Source organism: Electrophorus electricus, chromosome 18 (assembly GCF_013358815.1).
Source record: "Electrophorus electricus isolate fEleEle1 chromosome 18, fEleEle1.pri, whole genome shotgun sequence".
Classification (NCBI taxonomy): Eukaryota; Metazoa; Chordata; class Actinopteri; order Gymnotiformes; family Gymnotidae; genus Electrophorus; species Electrophorus electricus.
Window position 1 is genome coordinate 2,391,504 of NC_049552.1, and position 18,308 is coordinate 2,409,811.

The window sequence follows — 18,308 nt, forward strand, 5'->3', positions numbered from 1 at the left end:
TAGTGTTCCCGAGGGTCTGTGAGACAGGAAAAAACACCGCTGAAACCAGAGCTGCAGGGCAGGAGATTCAGGCAAAGATGCCACCAGTTTGGATGGGAGCTCTTGTCTGAGGTGTTGGAGGTGAAGAGGAGGTATTAACCAGTATGGTATGTGTCTGTGCAACTCCAGTGAAGTCTGCTATTTGAGTTTCAATAAAGGCAACTAGGTTACTTGCATTTTAAAGCTAAACTTTTATTGTCAAGACAAGCTGTGTTCTCAGCAGACCCTTTCTCTGTGCCCTCTTATGGCAACTCTGACACCTCTCACCTGAATCAGATATCAGGTTCCCACTATCAGCTACATCCCGGGCATTGATAACCCTGATCCTACTTACTGTGATTCTCAAGGACAAAACAACAATCATTTACAGGTTGTGTCACATGAGCTATAGGTTAGAGGTTACACGGTTTACGGGGAGGTTAGAGCTTCCCTTAGGAGAGCCCAAGACATTCCACATTTTAACTTTGGCCCAGCTTGCGAGTTAAACAGGAACACTGAACACTTGATACAGGCCTTGTGGGAACTAACTGAGCTCGGGAAAGGGTCCGTAGGGACTAGACTATAAACAATACTTTTAGACCTTCATAAAAACAACAGAACAACAGCCTTTGCTGCAGCAGTTTACTATTAAACAATACAAATAACACACCGAAAATGTTTAAACTTTATGTAAATTAAGTACTCTAAAACAGGTAGTCCATTTTTAGGCCAAACTAATTGAAATTATTTTCAGACCTTAAAATAAGCTTTTAGAATAAATTCAATCCTAAATCAATCCAAAAAGGTTTTATGGACTCTTTTTTTGGTAGCAGTATTTTGATTTAAATATTATTAAATGAATGCCCTCAGATACATAACAGTGTGAAGTCTGAACCTTTAGTGGTTTTCTTCCTATTATAATAGAATCTGAGACATCAGCACTCATGAGGAAATTATACAGACTTAAAATTGTTGTTTTCTATTTCATATAGCCTTTGGAATTATTCAAAATGTGTGATACTACACAGGTAAGACTCAGAGTTCTGACATATCTTCTGTCTGAACAGAAGATATATTTATACCTGTATAAATGTCCAGACATTAACTGAACAAAGCCTGACACTAATTAATCACTGAGAAAGCATGGGCAAGGTTTATTTGTACAGAACCTTTCAAACACAGAAGCAATTCAAAGTGCCTCACATAAGACATAGAAGGATAAACCTTACGTCAAAAGCTAGGAATAAAGATTCACTTCGGAAAGGTCTTTTGGTCTAAAGACTAATCTGTATGCCAACCTTAGACCCTTGATATCCCCAGCACAATATAGTCAAGCTCCCTTAATCACATTTACACTAATGCTGAGGCATTAAGGCCTCAGTCTGTTATCAGCCAACAGTCAGGCAATCAGTGTGTAGATAAATGTAATGGTTAGGATACGGTTTGAAACAATGCTGACAGTGACAGGAAGATTATGTATTCTGTCGCTGATTATAATGTTTAGGTGAACGCAACATATTTAATGTTTTTTAGGCCGCTTCTCAATGCCTCCACCAGCTGACCAAGCAACAAGCTTTTGTAGTGTGTGTAGTTGTCTGTCAGGGTGTAAATATGCTTTCACCACATATCTCCTTGTTCATGTTATAAACAGCAATGTCCAGTTTCAATTTTTGTTCACAAAGTATGTTACATTTACATCACTACAACACTTGTCAGTATACTGGAACTTCAGGGGTTTTGTACATTTAATATAATTTTTTGCATTACTTAAGATATTTTATAACCAACATTAACTAAAGTTAGAGCAAAACTCATGGCTCTACATAAGGTCTCCAAACTGACACTCTCTGTCTGGTCACAGTTATAGGGCGCGCTGATTAACAGAAACTATTTTGTTTACACAAAAGTCTGACACATTCTTTCCATGTCAATATTCTTTCCATGTTAACATTGACTGTGAACATAAGATATAGCTAACAAGATTATCACGAATGCTTGTCTGAATGAAAAACTCGATTCTCTAAAATATTTCTGCTGTTGGTAGCCTATACCTGCAGAAAATGGAATAAGATAAAGTACTGTATTCATATAAATGAATAATAAAAATTGCTTGGACAGTAAGTTGTAAGAAAAAGCTTGGCTCATTTGCATCCCTGAGGTGTAGACAGACCCGAGCCCTGTAACTAATATGGCATGTACGGTATTCAGGTTTGAATTCGTCCTGCTGTTATTTAGTTATTTTTGCTACTTGTAAGAATTTTATTACTTATCAGAATTTTTAATTGTAACATCAAAATACTTTTTTGCTTTATCATTAAAACGGCATCCTTGACAGATCCTTTGTAGTGTAAATTAGAAATTTAAAATCATGATTAAAAAACAAGACAATACGTCACCGTCTAGCTCATAGTAGACTACTACATAGCAACTATAAAAAAATGATTGTGCTTTTTATGAAACATTTGAACTAATAGTCACAACAGGCATATTCATAATTTAATCATAACATGTTGCAAAAAGAAACATATGAACAGGAGCATGCGAGAAATATATCCAGTTCTATCTAATCTTATCAACTAACTGCCTCTTTTCAGTTTCTTTATTTAAAAATGTGCTATCACTTCGAGCATCAGGTAAAAGGCAGAGATGGATAAAGTCTTTTTTCCATCTATGGTAACATTGGATGAACTTTGGCATCTAATAAGGTCAAATTGACACCATGTTCCTTCTGAACGAGGCTTGTGTTTTATAATGAGCACAGCATATTATAGATAGAACTGCTTAGCAACTAAGAAAAAAACAAGCCCTTTCAAGTTGATTGCTGCCATCTGAACTGTCGTCATTTACTATTAGCTGTTTCTTCCTGTGTGACCGCTGTGTTTTAGTGTCTTAAACTGAGAAATGGTTGATCGCTCAATGATATTGTCTTATTTTAAACAAAACAGACAGTAGAGTGTTTACAATTTAAGAAAAGTTTTATTAAACTCAGGAACATGGAATTGTAGGAAGACCAGTGGATGGGTGAATTTGTGGATGGATGGATGCAGTCACTGATGCAGTATTAGTTCATATGGTCAATATGAACTGTCGCCTTATTTGGGTCGTGGCCTGACAACACGAACTACCACATCAAATGGAGGTATCTCCAGATCCTTACTGCTATTTATCTCCAGATCCTTACTGCTATTTATCTCCAGATCCTTACTGCTATATATCTCCAGATCCTTACTGCTATATATCTCCAGATCCTTACTGCTATATATCTCCAGATCCTTACTGCTATTTATCTCCAGATCCTTACTGCTATAAATGTAATATTGTTGTTATCCCAAATATGTTTTGACAGTTAACTACGATCAATAGCCTTTGGTACAAACATGTCATGTGATGCATAATACTACAACATAAAATAAAATAAAATAAAATAAAATGTGTCAGAGTTTTAGACTTCCTTTTAGACTTGGTCATATTTCGAGTTGCGCTCAGTTGTGTTTGCCCCGCCCTGCTGTATGGAGTAGCCACTTGGCAGGCGAGGACAGTCTAAGGTTCCTGCTAACAGCTGGTGGCCTTGGTCAATAATGGCCTTGATCATTTCTTTAAGCAGCTATTGGCAGTATTCCCATATCAGTAGATTAGCTTCTGTGTTGTTGAAGTCTGATCATACTTTATTCTTTTTTATCGGTTTTGAGGAAAGAATGTGTTTATTGATAATTTTTCATTATGGAGTCTATGTTTTGCAAGCATATTAACATATTAACATGTAAACATATTCAAGGACACTCATACACGCACAGATATCTAGAGCTGCATCAGATGGGTGTGGAAAGACATAAGTACACATGCTGCTCAGTTCTGAGTGATGGGAAATGTTTACAATAAAATACAGGTTAATGTGTTGAGTCCAGTTTAGGTTTGTTATGCATACACAGTAGACACAAGCACCACAATCAATACAAATGCCAGCAGCCCTCTAGACATTTAGATATGGTTACATTAGTGCCTCTCAGACAGACTGTCTTGGAGTAAGTCTCATCTTTTCAAGTCTGATCTAAATCACGGTGGGACGTTTGAATGGATCTCCCAGCTGTTAAAGCTGTGCTTTTGTTTAGAGAGATGGGAACAACATTTAGAGAAAGAGCACATCAGACCAACCAGTTCAACCAGTAAGTCTTTAACTCATTTCCCGCTCTCCTTTTTTATTTCATTTCTGAGAATCTAAAAACATGAGTCGGGGTTAAAGAACATAATGGAGTGTTTGATAACTTAGTAGTTGATATCACTACTTATTGGAAAATGTGCTAGATAGATAATAAGCGCATAGCCTTGTCTGGCGAATTTGATCTCTTTAACCCTGCTGTAATATACACCACCATTATGTAATACACTACATGGGAATGGTCTGTGATCATTTAGTTTCGCGAGCTCCCTGTGCAAGGAGATCTTCTTAAAGGCGTGTTATGTAGAATGTGTATATGATTACATAAAGTTGTAATTTAAAGTTGTATTTGTTGGTTTCATAGTATTCCTTCATTCCCCTGGTATGCACCATGAATTGGGATTTCTGGGTTAGTGAGCTGTTTTCCTCACGGGTGTCCCTGTCATGATATATAAAACTCCCACTTCATATTCTCAACATTGCACCTGAACTGTGGAAGTAGAAATTTTAGCATTAGTCCCAGTGAACAATGAAACAAGTTTTGTTGGCAGTGGCGCCCGTCACATGACTTATGCACAAGACCTCAGTTGCCTGTGTTGAGCTGTCCGAGCTACAGTCTAGTTTTGAGTGTGAACCAAAGACAAAAGCATATTAATCATGTGCAAACAGAATTCACAATGGCAGGGTTTGTCCCGTATGATTAATAAGGGATGGGGTGGTCCCCTACGGCCACCCTGCGCTCCTACTGCTTATGAGTCATTTCACATGCAACCTACTTGCAGCATCAAAGAGAATAAAAAGCACCACACGTGTGGTGTTAAGATCACAGATCCTACTGCAGTTCCGCTTCCAGGTTTCAAGCTGCGACTAGCAAAACTATCAGAGGGTGAATAAAAGTAATCTTGTTTTGAGGGGTTTAGTTTACAGCAGCGGTTCCTGTTTCATGCCACAGGAACCCCAGGAGTTGCACTCTTGGGCACTACATTCAGTGCGTACAGGGCTCACACACATATATATATATATATATATATATATATATATATATATATATATATATATATATATATATATATATATATATATATATAGAGAGAGAGAGAGAGAGAGAGAGAGAGAGAGAGAGAGAGTCCATAGAAAGAGAAAGTTTCAGACAGAGGTCCTTCATCATCTGTGCAAGCAGAGTGGAAATGCCATTACTAGACCTAATGAAAAAGGCAGACAACAACCAGGTGGTCTGGAACTCCAAAGCACATGAAATATTTGTTACCCTTACACAAACTTAGGTAACGGCACCTAGATTAAGTGAAGCCCCTGCTATATCGGTCTCCTCCAGATCACAGATCACAAACCTGGCGACATACAAGCTCCAACTGCCTGCTATACTCTTCATTCTCTACTTGCTTGTTTAATGTCTCTCTCCTCAGGTGCACTATTGGAGATGATTCCAGCTGACACACCCCTGCGTCCGCCGGAAATCGATGGCAGCCCATCTTATGTCTTTAGATATCTACAGTACTCTTGGAGACACAGGGGACATCTTCGGAGGGTTATAAGCCGGAGGAGAGGTGTTGAATTCCGACCACAGACATCCTGGATCCTGGATGTATCACTGACTTCCACTCACGTTGCCCTGATCGACCCACGCAGTGCCTGCGTGGTGACCAGCAGGGCAGCGGTGCTTGGTGAGTGGAGTCAGCCCAGGAGGGGAGTACTGCCATTTGCTGGTGTTTTCTACATTCCCCGTCTGCTTTATTCTCCGCTGCGTTTAGCCCTAGCCTGTTCGCTGTGCTTTCGACCTAAACTGCACTGCCCTGTTTGCTGTGTTTTCGACCTTGGACTGTTGTTACATTGACCTGTGTAACAAACTCCCCCTGCATTTACATCCTGCTTCTGTGCGTTTGTGTGCATTACCAAGCCCAATTCCTGCGATCAATCAGGACTTGGGGAGTGTTAAATACATTTTTTAATCTTACCTCCTACTTGTCCTTCTACTTCTTTCATGCAATTTGTTTATTTTAATTAATGATTTTAAAGAATTGTTTTTTTTGTTTCAAATATAATCATCGTTGCTGAGTAAAACAGTAGTATAAAAACAACATTGCACCTGAAATGTGGAAGGTTAAATTTAATTAATTTTAATTTATTATAATTAATTCCCTTATTACTTAATCAAGTTATTGATTTATTGGCTAAATGGTTTTTACTCAGTTTTTTGGATTGTCTTGGCAAAAAATAAGAAACAAACTATGATGAACTTAAGTGCATGCCGTTGCAGGGGGACATTTCCTTCCTCGCCATAAGTATCGGTCATAAGTATCAGTATATCACCGTTGCTTGGGCGGTGATACACCTCTTATCAGTAAACAAATATGGTGTCCATGTTTTGGTTGACTGGGATCAGCAGAGAGACTTAGCAAGGACGGAAGGTAGAGTGTGAGTAGTTCCTTCAAAAAGGAACAGGTATGGCATGCTGTGCGTTGTGGCCTCGCACTAGTTAATTATCAGTAAACCGTATTGGGTTTTGTCCTTTCTGATTGGCACAGTGCACATCAGGCCAGATAAGAAACAGTTCAGTATTAATATTCTGCGTGATTCCTCTGAGGTGTGGTAGAGCCCCTGCTTTCCTCTGTCATTGCTTCCCTGACAGAGGTGTGGGACAGACCTAGAGGTGCAGTGGGTCTACCCCTACCCCTCCGTTTCTAGTTTCCTTCCCCTCATCTTTCTGTCTTTCTGTTGGATTCAACACTCCAGTGTCTCCTGCTGGCAGAATGGGATTCCTCGCACACAGCTGGGAATATACCACCGTGTTACTCACACTCGCTGCATGCCTGGTGAGTTCTTTTTTATTTTAGCACTAAAATCTGGAGCGAGATTGCGACAGTGGAAAATTATGATCAAAGACTAGGTATGATTTCGAAAATGGTTGGGTGTATGTTGTGATAAACCAGCAACCCTACGTCTAGTGAGCCTGGTTTGTCTGATAATGTCTGATAATAGAGCACCAATCAAAGAATGTCTAGATGAATCTGTCAGGTACAGAAATCCTCAGGTACAGTATTTGCCTCCTAGAATTTGAAAAACACAGCCCATTCAAAGACACGTTTTGGGTTAAAGTAACAGCACCAGCTGCTGGGATGAGATGGTATCTAGTGGCATGACTATTTATTGCTTTTTTTTTTTAGTCGCTATGCACCTAGCCAGATCCAACTCTTTGCGTTGTCTGATGTCTATGTCTGATACCTTTGCTGCTGTTCATGCTCCCTGTGCTATTCTAGATCTTTTCTGGTGCTCAGCCGGCACCTGATTTCTGTGTGATGTATGAAGAATGTGGCAAGAATCCCACTGTAGAGGGATCCCTGATCCCCGCCATAGTGCCCTGCAAAGACTACAGTCAAGCAAGAGGAGTGGTGGGGAAACACTACCAGCTCCTGAAGCAGGTATGTCCTATGCTGGACCGGGGCGAGGGCCAAACCAAAGCCTGTTGCTCCCAATCTCAGCTGCTGTCCCTGAAGAGCAGCCTGATGCTGTCCCAAGCTGTGCTACTGCGATGCCCCTCCTGCGCTTACAACTTCGCCCACATCCACTGCATCACCACCTGCAGCCCTGAACAGAGCCAGGTCATCAACATCACCCGGACCACGATGGTCAATGTTTCCAACACGGAGAAAGAGGCCGTGGTTGGCTACCAAGCATACATCTCTACCAGCTTCTCTGACGCGTCTTTCAAGTCTTGCAGGAACGTCAGAATCCCGGCGACGGGAGGATATGCTATCGCGACAATGTGCGGTCGCTACGGCGCCACCCTGTGCACGGCTCAGCGCTGGTTGGATTTCCAGGGCGACTCGAGCAACGGCCTGGCACCGCTTGATATTGACTTCCGGCTCATTTCACCAGAGCAGGCTGCAGGGGTTCCACCTGGAATGATTCCGTATGCTGGGTTGGCTCTGGGATGCAACGAGACAACACCTGATGGGGATAAAGAGTGCTCCTGCCAGGACTGTGTGGAGTCCTGTCCCGTGGTCCCTCCTCTGGATCCCCCGCCCGGACCTTTCATGATCGGTGACATGGACGGAGCGGTTGTGATTTGCCTCATTGTCTTATCTCTCCTCTCCCTCCTGTACCTGGGCTTCCTCGTGGCTGAGTTCATCCACAAGAGGTTCAAGGATAAAGTCACAGGCATGGACAAAAATGCAAACGAACTGGACCACAACCAGAAGGTGAATCCCAAAGACGTCACATGGACCGACAGGGCAAGTCTGGTAACCCAGGACTTCCTGGGGTCTCTGTTTCAGACTTGGGGACGTGTAATGGCGACACACCCTCTGAAGGTCATTGCTGTGTGTCTACTTGTCGTGGTGGCACTTGCGACTGGGCTCATGAACATAGAGCTGACCACTGACCCGGTCCAGCTCTGGTCGGCTCCCAACAGCCGTGCCAGGCGGGAGAAGGAGTTCCACGATGTCCATTTTTCCCCCTTCTACCGCACTAATCAGCTGATCCTGACGGCACCCGGCAGGCACGGCCACGTCTACGACTCCTTGCTCTTCGGCAAAACAAACTTCAGTGGCCTCATCTCTAAAGGTTCCTATTTCATTCAGTCATGTTCATGAATGCTGGCTTGACATCAGTCAGACAGCCAAGAGTAAGAGAGCCACATACTTAGAGATATTTGCCCCTGATCTCATTAACGCAGTGCTTCTCTACATTAGTCTTTAGCTCATTCTCTGCTCATTTTTGTGTTTTACCAAATATGACACACGTAACCAAGATTTTGCAAGTTTTGAAACTTGGTAGCCGATCCTAGATGCGGATCTTTAGCAAGGCTGGGCTCATGCTGGGTGATTTGCTCTTTTCACAGACCTCATCATGCAGCTGCTGGAGCTTCAGCAGAGAATCCAGGCCACTGAGTTCTGGTCAGATGAGCTTAATAACACAGCCACGCTTAAAGATGTCTGCTACGCACCGCTCAACCCAAAGAACCCCTCTCTGACAGACTGTGCTGTAAACGGACTAACCCAGTACTTTCAGAACAGTGTAGACAATCTGAATGCAAAGGCCAACATGACTGAACTCGGTGTGACCAAAGAAGTTGACTGGAGGGATCATTTCATCTACTGTGTCAAGTGAGTCTCATCCTAGGAACTACGGTTCAGTCATTGGTTCATTCTTGCATGGTCCTTGATGCAATATAAAATGAGAAAATGCACATTGCTATCATTGTGGTTTTTTGGCTTATTGCTTCTATGCACACACAGCTCACCGTTGTCCTTTAAGGACATCACTGCACTAGGACTGAGCTGCATGGCTGACTATGGCGGACCTGTGTTTCCCTTCTTGGCTGTAGGAGGATATGAAAGTAAGACAAGCCAACATACAGACAGACAGACACGTACATGTGATTACAGTTACAAGCTTTAATGCTAACCCTAACCTTGATTTTAACCCTAACCCTAACCCCTAAACTTGATTCTAACCCTAACCCTAACCTTGATTCTAACCCTAACCCTGATTCTAACCCTAACCCTAACCTTGATTCTAACCCTAACCCTAACCCCTAACCTTGATTCTAAGCCTAAGCCTAACCCTAACCCCTAACCTTGATTCTAACCCTAACCCAAACCCTAACCTTGATTCTAACCCTAACCTTGATTCTAACCCTAACCCTAACCCCTAACTTTGATTCTAACCCTAACCCTTAACTTTGATTCTAACCCTAATTCTAGTTTTTTGTGTTATTTTCAGATGAAGATTTCACCACTGCTGAGGCTTTTATTCTCACTTTTTCCCTGAATAACTACCCACGAACCAACCCAAAGTTTAAAGTGGTTGAGCAATGGGAGTCCAGATTTCTGCAGATAGTGCAGCAGTATCAAAACGATCCCACAACAAACTTCACCTTCGCCTACATGGCTGAGGTGAGCTAAACTGGAGCATGTGTTTTGAAAACCTTAAGAAAAAGGATTTACAAAATGGATTTCACGAAACACATATTCACATATTATTGTAGAAATATTTTGCATTAAGTAGACAGACAAGCAAACAAAGTTTATATAAAATTCCAGATTCTTTTCCTGAATCATCATGCCATCTCCTAATAAATGCACTCTTATTGCTAATTATGTCCTGCCCCACAGAGGTCGTTAGAAGATGAGATCAACAGAACTACCATGGAAGACATCCCCATCTTCATGATCAGCTATGGTGTCATCTTTATTTACATCGCCGTGGCTCTGGGAGAGTATTCCTCCTTCAAACGCATTCTGGTGGGTCACCAGATCTTCACCACGGCACTTTTTTCATAGGATTGGTGGTTAAACAGTTAAAAGTGTCAGCTTCAGGTGCGGTTCGGTGGAAAGTCCCTCGCTTAACTGAAAGTGGCAAAAATGAACAGAACGGGAAATACCAAAACATCTTATTACAACATGCACAAATCACTTTTTTTGCATGGTTAGATATAATAAATCTTGATAACAAATGCCATCATAAATACATGCCCCATCAATCCTATAATAGGATTTCAAAATATCTAAAGGAACCTTCTAATGGAATCTCTCTTATGTATATTGAATTTATAAATATCTCTTGTATGTGTTTTTAAAGACCTGTAATTATCATTTTGTTCTCTCTCTCTCTCTCTCTCTCTCTCTCTCTCTCTCTCTCTCTCTCTCTCTCTCTCTCTCTCTCTCTCGCTCTCTCTCTCTCACATACACACACACACACTCACATACACACACACACACACACACACACACACACACACACACACACACACACACACACACAGGTGGACTCTAAGATCTTGGTGGGCCTGGGCGGTATACTGGTAGTGGGCTGCTCCGTCCTGGCCTCCATGGGCTTTTATGCCTGGATCGGACTCCCTTCCTCATTGGTCATCCTGCAAGTGGTGCCCTTTCTGGTCCTGGCTGTCGGTGCCGATAACATCTTCATCTTTGTCCTGGAGTATCAGGTGTCGTTGTTCGGCTCCAAGTTGCAGCTCTTTGATCGTTTATTCCACTGATACTTTTATTTGGTGTAGTCCAGTAGTCATTCACCCTCCTCTTCCTCCTTGTTTTTCTTATGTCATTTTCTTATTCTGTTCATCCCCAGAGAGATGTGAGACAGCCTGGGGAACAGAGAGAGGAGCAGATCGGTCGAGTCCTTGGAAGAGTCGCTCCCAGCATGCTCCTCTGCAGCCTATCTGAATCTGTCTGCTTTTTCTTGGGTAAGACTGAGAAGCTCCTCTGAGGGGGCATCTGACTGGCTCAGCCAGTCCCGCAGCAGACCCAATAGCCCACAGATACGATACATTATCCCAAATCATATCCGTAGCTCGGATCATCAGGAGGCACCTTATCTAATACCCAAATTAGCTAACAAAGTGCAAAGGACAAATGGTCCCTCACACTCCCATGCCCATACCTATTGCTTCTGAACTCCCAATACTCTCCCGTCACTCTTCTGATATTGTCCCAATGCTCCAACACACCGCTCACCCCGACATTCCGGCTGCATGTTTCCAGGCGCGCTCAGCACCATGCCTGCGGTCAAGTCGTTTGCGCTCTACGCTGCCCTGGCTGTGCTCATGGACTTCGTACTGCAGATGACGGCGTTCGTGGCGCTGCTCTCCCTTGACGCCCGCCGGCAGGACGCCAACCGCTGTGAGGTGCTCTGCTGCTGCTCCGTGAAAATCCCGCGCCCCTCCACGCCAAGCCAGGGCGTCCTCCTTCCTTTCATGCGGAAGTATTACGCGCCCGTGCTGCTCCACCCAGTCTCCAGGATAGCAGTGGTATGCCACACTAACAGCTTCAGTAGTTTTCAGTGATAAATGAGTTTGAGTGGTGTTGAGTTCTTTTGAGTTGTGTTTGAAAAACGTAAATGTAAATACAAATACTGGTTAATCTGGATTCTTTTAGACATTTATTTTTGTTATATTTAAATACTTGCTATAGTTTTAGAGCTCCTGTGGAATCCCATTACTTTTCCAAAACCTCAGTGCTTTATATTAAAAATATTTTAAGTCGTAAATAATATAAGGAAATAATAATAAATAAATGTATAAGTACATATTAATGGGAAAAGGTGAATAAGGATATGAAGCAGCAGGTTTGATTCCAGACTTGTGCTGCTGTCCCCAGATATTTCTGTTCTCCTGCGTGTTCTGTATCTCCATCTTCCTCATGTTCCACGTCAAGGTCGGACTAGACCAGGAGCTTGCCATGCCAACGGTGAGCGCACATTGCCTTGGTAACGAGCTCCTTTAACCTGTGCATGATCTCACTCTTCCTCAGCATCTGTTGCTAATACCACAACTCTTCCTTTGCTAATCCCTGCGCTTCCTAAGGACTCCTACATGCTGAAATACTTTGAATACCTGTACAAGTACTTTGAGGTCGGGGTGCCCACATACTTCATCACAACAAGAGGCTTCAACTTCTCGAGTGTGATGGGCATGAACGCCGTGTGCTCCAGCGTGGGCTGCGACCAGTTCTCCCTAACCCAGAAGATCCAGTATGCTACCGAGTACCCAGAGAGGTAATAGGCCTGCAAAAGCTCTTCTGAGGGCATTATGCACGAAAATGATTTTGAACATGTTTTTATCAAAGGGCTTGTATCACCACTGGGCATGTAGTATGAGGTGGTGTCTGAGACGCTAAGCTCTCAAGCAGTTTTAACACCATATGTTTTTCCAATAACTTACTCAGAGTATCTGCGTACTTGCCTTCACAGAAAACGAAGGATCCTAATTAAAGTGGGATTTTTGAAGCTGGAACAGTTTAAAACCTGATCACTTTTTTTTTTTTAATGCAATCAATAAGTTTAAATGAACTGCAGAAACGTTTATTCTTGCCACTGTTCTTTGCACCCCTCTCTCAGACTCCGTTCATCCGCCGTGTCAAGCTGTCTCTTTTCACTGCCCTCTGTGTCCCTGGTCTGACCCACTGTTTCCTGTCTCTCTTTCTTTTTCATACTATGTCTCTCAATTTCATCCTGTCTCTTCCATTCTGTCCCTGGACTCCCACGTCTCCCCCGTGTCTCCCACGTCTCCCCCGTGTCTCCCACGTCTCCCCCGTGTCTCCCACGTCTCCCCCGTGTTTCCCACGTCTCCCCCGTGTCTCCCACGTCTCCCCCGTGTCTCCCACGTCTCCCCCGTGTTTCCCACGTCTCCCACGTGTCTCCCACGTCTCCCCCGTGTCTCCCACGTCTCCCACGTGTCTCCCACATCTCCCCCGTGTCTCCCTGCTTCCTTTGCCTCTTCTCCATGCAAGGTGCCTTCTTTCAAGTTTGGTGACAGTTCAAAGTCACTGAACCAATAATCATAAAAAAAAGGATGCATGGGAAAACTCTCACAACAATTAAAGCTCAAGCCTTCAAAACAAATTAGAATGTTACTTTCCAAGAGTGCACACGATATAAGTGTATAAAGGAGTGCAGGCCGACCTTGTGTCTCGGTGACCTTTGGACCGCATGGCTCCCGCTGTGCGATCTGCAAGCCTGCTTATGCGTGCCATCTCACCCATGCTCCTCCGCTGCGTGCTCTGGGAGACCTTGGATTCTTGCTGATTCGATCACTCCTAAAAGGCCATCATGAATCCAACCTTGCCGAGCCGTGGCCATTAATGTTTAACAGCTCCCTGCACGAAGAGAGGTGGGGTCAGCAGAGCCATCAGAGTGCACTTTTCCTTGTTACTCTGAACTGAGTAACCCTTATTTGTTGGCATTTACTGGGATCTGCATTAAAAAGATGAAATTATTACTATTATTCAGTATCTCTGATCAAAATTGATATTGGCAATGTTTGGTACTTTACATTTGAATGGATAATTATTTCTATATTTTATTGAACTGAAGAAAGGTATGTTGAGAAAAGGTCTTATGCCTGACCATAAGGCATAAGGCAGAGGAAATCGGTTTTAAAACCTGAAAATGTAGAAACAATTAGACTAAAGACAAGCAGCAGAATCTAGAACATTCTTCCCTGTCACTGACATAGAAAGCTTTTCATTGGCTTTGAACAGAAGTGCTTCTCTTCTTTAATATACCCTTCATTTCTTCAGATCTTACATGGCTATCCCAGCATCCTCGTGGGTCGATGATTTCATTGACTGGCTGAATCCCAGATCCAAGTGTTGTCGGATTTACACCAGTGGACCCAACAAAGGCAAATTCTGTCCAGCCACTGAGAGTGAGTCTGACCACCTCTGAACTTCCCACTGGTCCAGCTACACACACATGAACACTGGGAGGGTTCATTACTCTGGAAGTGCCCAGTCAGCCATGGGCATTTCACTGTGGAAGTGAAACTGAAGCTGGTGGATTTTGTACTGGGACTCTGAACTTGTGATCTGTGGTGTTTGTTCCTAATGAGCAGAAACAAACAAACAAACAGTGAAAAAAACCCACACATCATCTTACCTCTGGTCTTTTGTTGTGCAGGTGCTCTTAAGTGTCTAAAGCCATGTATGCCTTTCCCTAACGACGGAGTCCTGCGGCCATCTGTAGAGGAGTTCAACAGGTTCCTCCCCAACTTCCTTAACAACCGACCTGACCTGCAGTGTCCTAAAGGGTAATCGGCGTTTCTAGGCAACACGGCAGCAGCATGTCAGCAGCATGTTGTTAATTACATTAACAACAACATTAACAACAATTACATTAACAGCAACACACTATCTTGTTTCGTTGTTATGATAATCACAAACTTTCAGAACAGTACTCCAGGAATAACACTATCTGTGCATTGTTTTAAAATAACACTGCGCATTTTTTAGAACAGATGCAAAGTTCTGAGTTTTGAGAGAAAAGTTTAGTAATCCTATCTTTTTCTTTCTGTGATAGTGGATTGGGAGCTTATGACACAGCTGTGGTACGTGACAGTCAGACTGGGGAAATTTTAGGTGAGAGAACAACGCATAAAATAAAAACACAGGGTTCATGCAATGTGCTGTTCCCTACAACGGAAAGCACATTCAAATGGCTTTATTGGCAAGAATTGTAATTGACAACTATTGCGATTAACATTATTATTAACAACATAAGTGATAAAACTGTCTCTCACACACACACACACACACACACACACACATACACACATAATCATACACAATACTACAAATAGACACCTGCACTGGCCAACTAATCTCATATTATATATATATCTCTCTCTCTCCCCAGCGTCTCGGTTCATGGCATACCACACCCCTCTCTCTAACTCCCAGGAGTATACAGCAGCCCTGCTGCGTGCCAGGGAGTTGGCCAACAACATCACCGAAGGCATGAGGAAGAGCCAGGTGACATCACATGACTTTGAGGTCTTCCCTTACACGTGAGAGCCTCACCTCTACACTCCTTCTGCTCATGCACCTCTCTCTCTCTCTCTCTCTCTTTCAATGGTGTTCTCACTCCGTGATATCATATCACTATGATCTCATGCATGAACTTGTGCAAACATGGCAAAAACACTGAACAGGCACGTTTGCAGAAGGCATTCGTAAAAATTGATTTAACATTTAATTCTAAGGGTTTTCCCTAAACTTTCCCTGCATGTCAGATGTGACGTCACCGTAGAACATCAAAACAAACATTCTCTATGGAACAGGAACAGGAACACAGTCCATATGAATTCTTAGTCACATATGACAAATATGCTATTTCTGTGTTACATAAGCATAACAAATGTCACTGTCTCTCCTTCCTATACCCCCCAACCTCGTTGGCTGTGTCCCAGTGTGACGTATGTGTATTACGAGCAGTATGTGAACATCGTGTACGAGGGCCTGGTCAACATCTCCCTCTGCCTGCTCCCCACCTTCGTGGTGTGCTGCATTCTGCTCGGGTTGGACTTGCGTTCCGGCCTCCTCAACCTCTTCACCATAGTGATGATCACTGTGGATACGGTGGGCGTCATGACACTGTGGGGCATCGACTACAACGCTGTGTCGCTCATCAACCTTGTGACTGTGAGTAGAGGCGTAATGGGACGAAGGGCTGTAGCAGCATTTGAAAACATTTATTAATCTTGGTAAATATCACAGGCCGTCATGTGATGAATGCTAACAAATTTGTGTTAGTTCTGCATTTTGGAAATAATCCTACAAATGAAGGACCATGATGCTTAAACACAAATGCCTCATGTTATAGACCATAATGTTCAAAAGGGAATTACTCAGATTATATCCATGTCATTGAAGATAATCCCTCACAAGGGCATGCTGTGCTGCTGGATGGTTTTGCTCTGTTTTCGTTTCAGCTGTTTTAGCTGTGGTTACTGTAGGTGTAGTTGTTGCAGGTGTAGTTTCTGGTTGCTGACAGCCCTTCTCTTTCCCTGGGTTTCCAGGCCGTGGGGATTTCTGTGGAGTTTGTGTCTCACATGACGCGCTGCTTCGCCCTCAGCATCTTACCCACGAAGGTGCAGCGAGCCAAGGAAGCCACGGCTAACATGGGCAGTGCTGTAAGACCAATGACGAGATCAGCCTTCCACACAAACCCCTCCCACTTACAGAGACCTGAACTGCGCATAGAAAAATAGACAGACAGACAGATAGATGTACTTTATTGATAGTTGATTTGGGAAATTTTGGATTGTGGATTTTCTGTAAACTTTTCTATTGCGCACGAACAGGAGCGTGAGCTACACTATACCGAGCTTTGCATTAGGTCTTAGCCAATCATGTCTCTGTGCTGTGTCCATGTGTCCAACTAATTCATGCAAGAGTATGTGTATTAGAAAATTCCCGTGTGCTGTGACATATGTGCCAGGTGTTTGCCGGCGTTGCTATGACGAACCTGCCTGGCATCATTGTGCTGGCGTTTGCAAAGGCTCAGCTCATCCAGATCTTTTTCTTTCGGCTGAACCTGGTCATCACACTGCTGGGCATGGCCCACGGGCTCATCTTCTTACCTGTGCTCCTCAGCTTCTTCGGTACCACACACACACACACACGTTCAGTATCATAGTTCAAAGGAAAACCTCCATAAAGATAGTAATGTGTGCATTGCTATCTTTATGGCAGTTTACTATTGACACAGTATTATTGTAGCTAATACTGTTATACCTTAAGTGAGAAAAGCTTTTTTAAACAATATTTATTTTGTTCCCACCCCTACCTACACACACAGACACACACACACACACACACACACACAGACTAAAGCAGCTCTCTTGTGTTTGGCATTCAGGTCCTGGTGTGAACAAAGCTGTTCTGCTGAGGCTACAGAGCAAGAAAGCTGTGGAGACCAAGCAGAACTCCAGCAAAGTGTCCTATGACAACTTTGCCTTTGAAAGCATCCGAGATCCCCCCAGCACAGAGTCCTCTGTCCTACCGCCCAACCACTCGGACCTAACCGCTCCAGACAAACAGGATGAGGATGGTGTCACAAAAACCATCTCCAGCACCCACATTTGATAACGGGACCGCCCCGTCCCTAGTCTACGTGGAGATGAGGGGCTTCTTTACAAATGAGACAGTATATCCGTACACACACGCGCATTACAAGGGTCAGCAAAGCTTAGGGATGACCCTTTTCACACCTCAGGTGTGAGCAACATGAATCAAGGAAGCAGGAGGAGGCAAAGCAGTTTGCAAGTGTTCACTCGCTCATCAGCAGTCACAGGTGCATTGACACTGTTCCAGTGAGGCTACTTCTGGAAAACTCCCTCACTCTTTAGGAAGCAGCAGTCCCATCACGGACAGCCGCGCAGTACAGAGTTTGAATGAACAAAGCCTTCACCGTTAGCAGTGTCCAGTTTGTCCTTTACTTTACGATGCCTCGTTACAGACGTATAGAGACCAGAGTGAACAGAGAGGATGTGTGTGCAGGAGTTTCTGAAATTGCTGTAAACTCATAAACTGATAAAGTAGGTGTAAGCCTACCAGTTAAAATCATGTCACATCTCATTATGTTGCTTCTCCTGCTATAAGGAGAAGTATGAAATATTCCTGTGACCCAGCAAAAATTCCAAACCCAACTTGAAATAAACTTTGGTGCTAACACCTTTAAAAAACTTGCATACATGTGCAAATGTTTCAGCGTAGCTGTGTCATGACAGTGTGGATGCACTGGAAGACCTTAGATGCAGGCTTCGTAACAGCGGTGAACCAGATACCTTCATGTGCCTGACCAACTCATGCAACATAGT

At 43.3% G+C, this 18,308-nt stretch overlaps 1 protein-coding gene across 1 annotated transcript; it reads left to right on the plus strand.

The window, feature by feature from the left end:
• Positions 1-6,942: 6,942 nt before the first annotated feature.
• Positions 6,943-17,574, plus strand: npc1l1 (NPC1-like 1). Its single transcript, XM_027027956.2, has 19 exons — positions 6,943-7,005; positions 7,450-8,755; positions 9,033-9,297; positions 9,430-9,530; positions 9,917-10,089; positions 10,309-10,437; positions 10,959-11,141; positions 11,282-11,396; positions 11,695-11,960; positions 12,310-12,399; positions 12,516-12,706; positions 14,230-14,357; positions 14,609-14,738; positions 15,008-15,066; positions 15,344-15,494; positions 15,897-16,128; positions 16,506-16,619; positions 16,928-17,090; positions 17,348-17,574. Exons 1-19 carry the CDS (start codon positions 6,943-6,945, stop codon positions 17,572-17,574), a joined length of 4,086 nt encoding a protein of 1,361 aa, XP_026883757.2.
• The last annotated feature ends 734 nt before the right edge of the window (positions 17,575-18,308 follow it).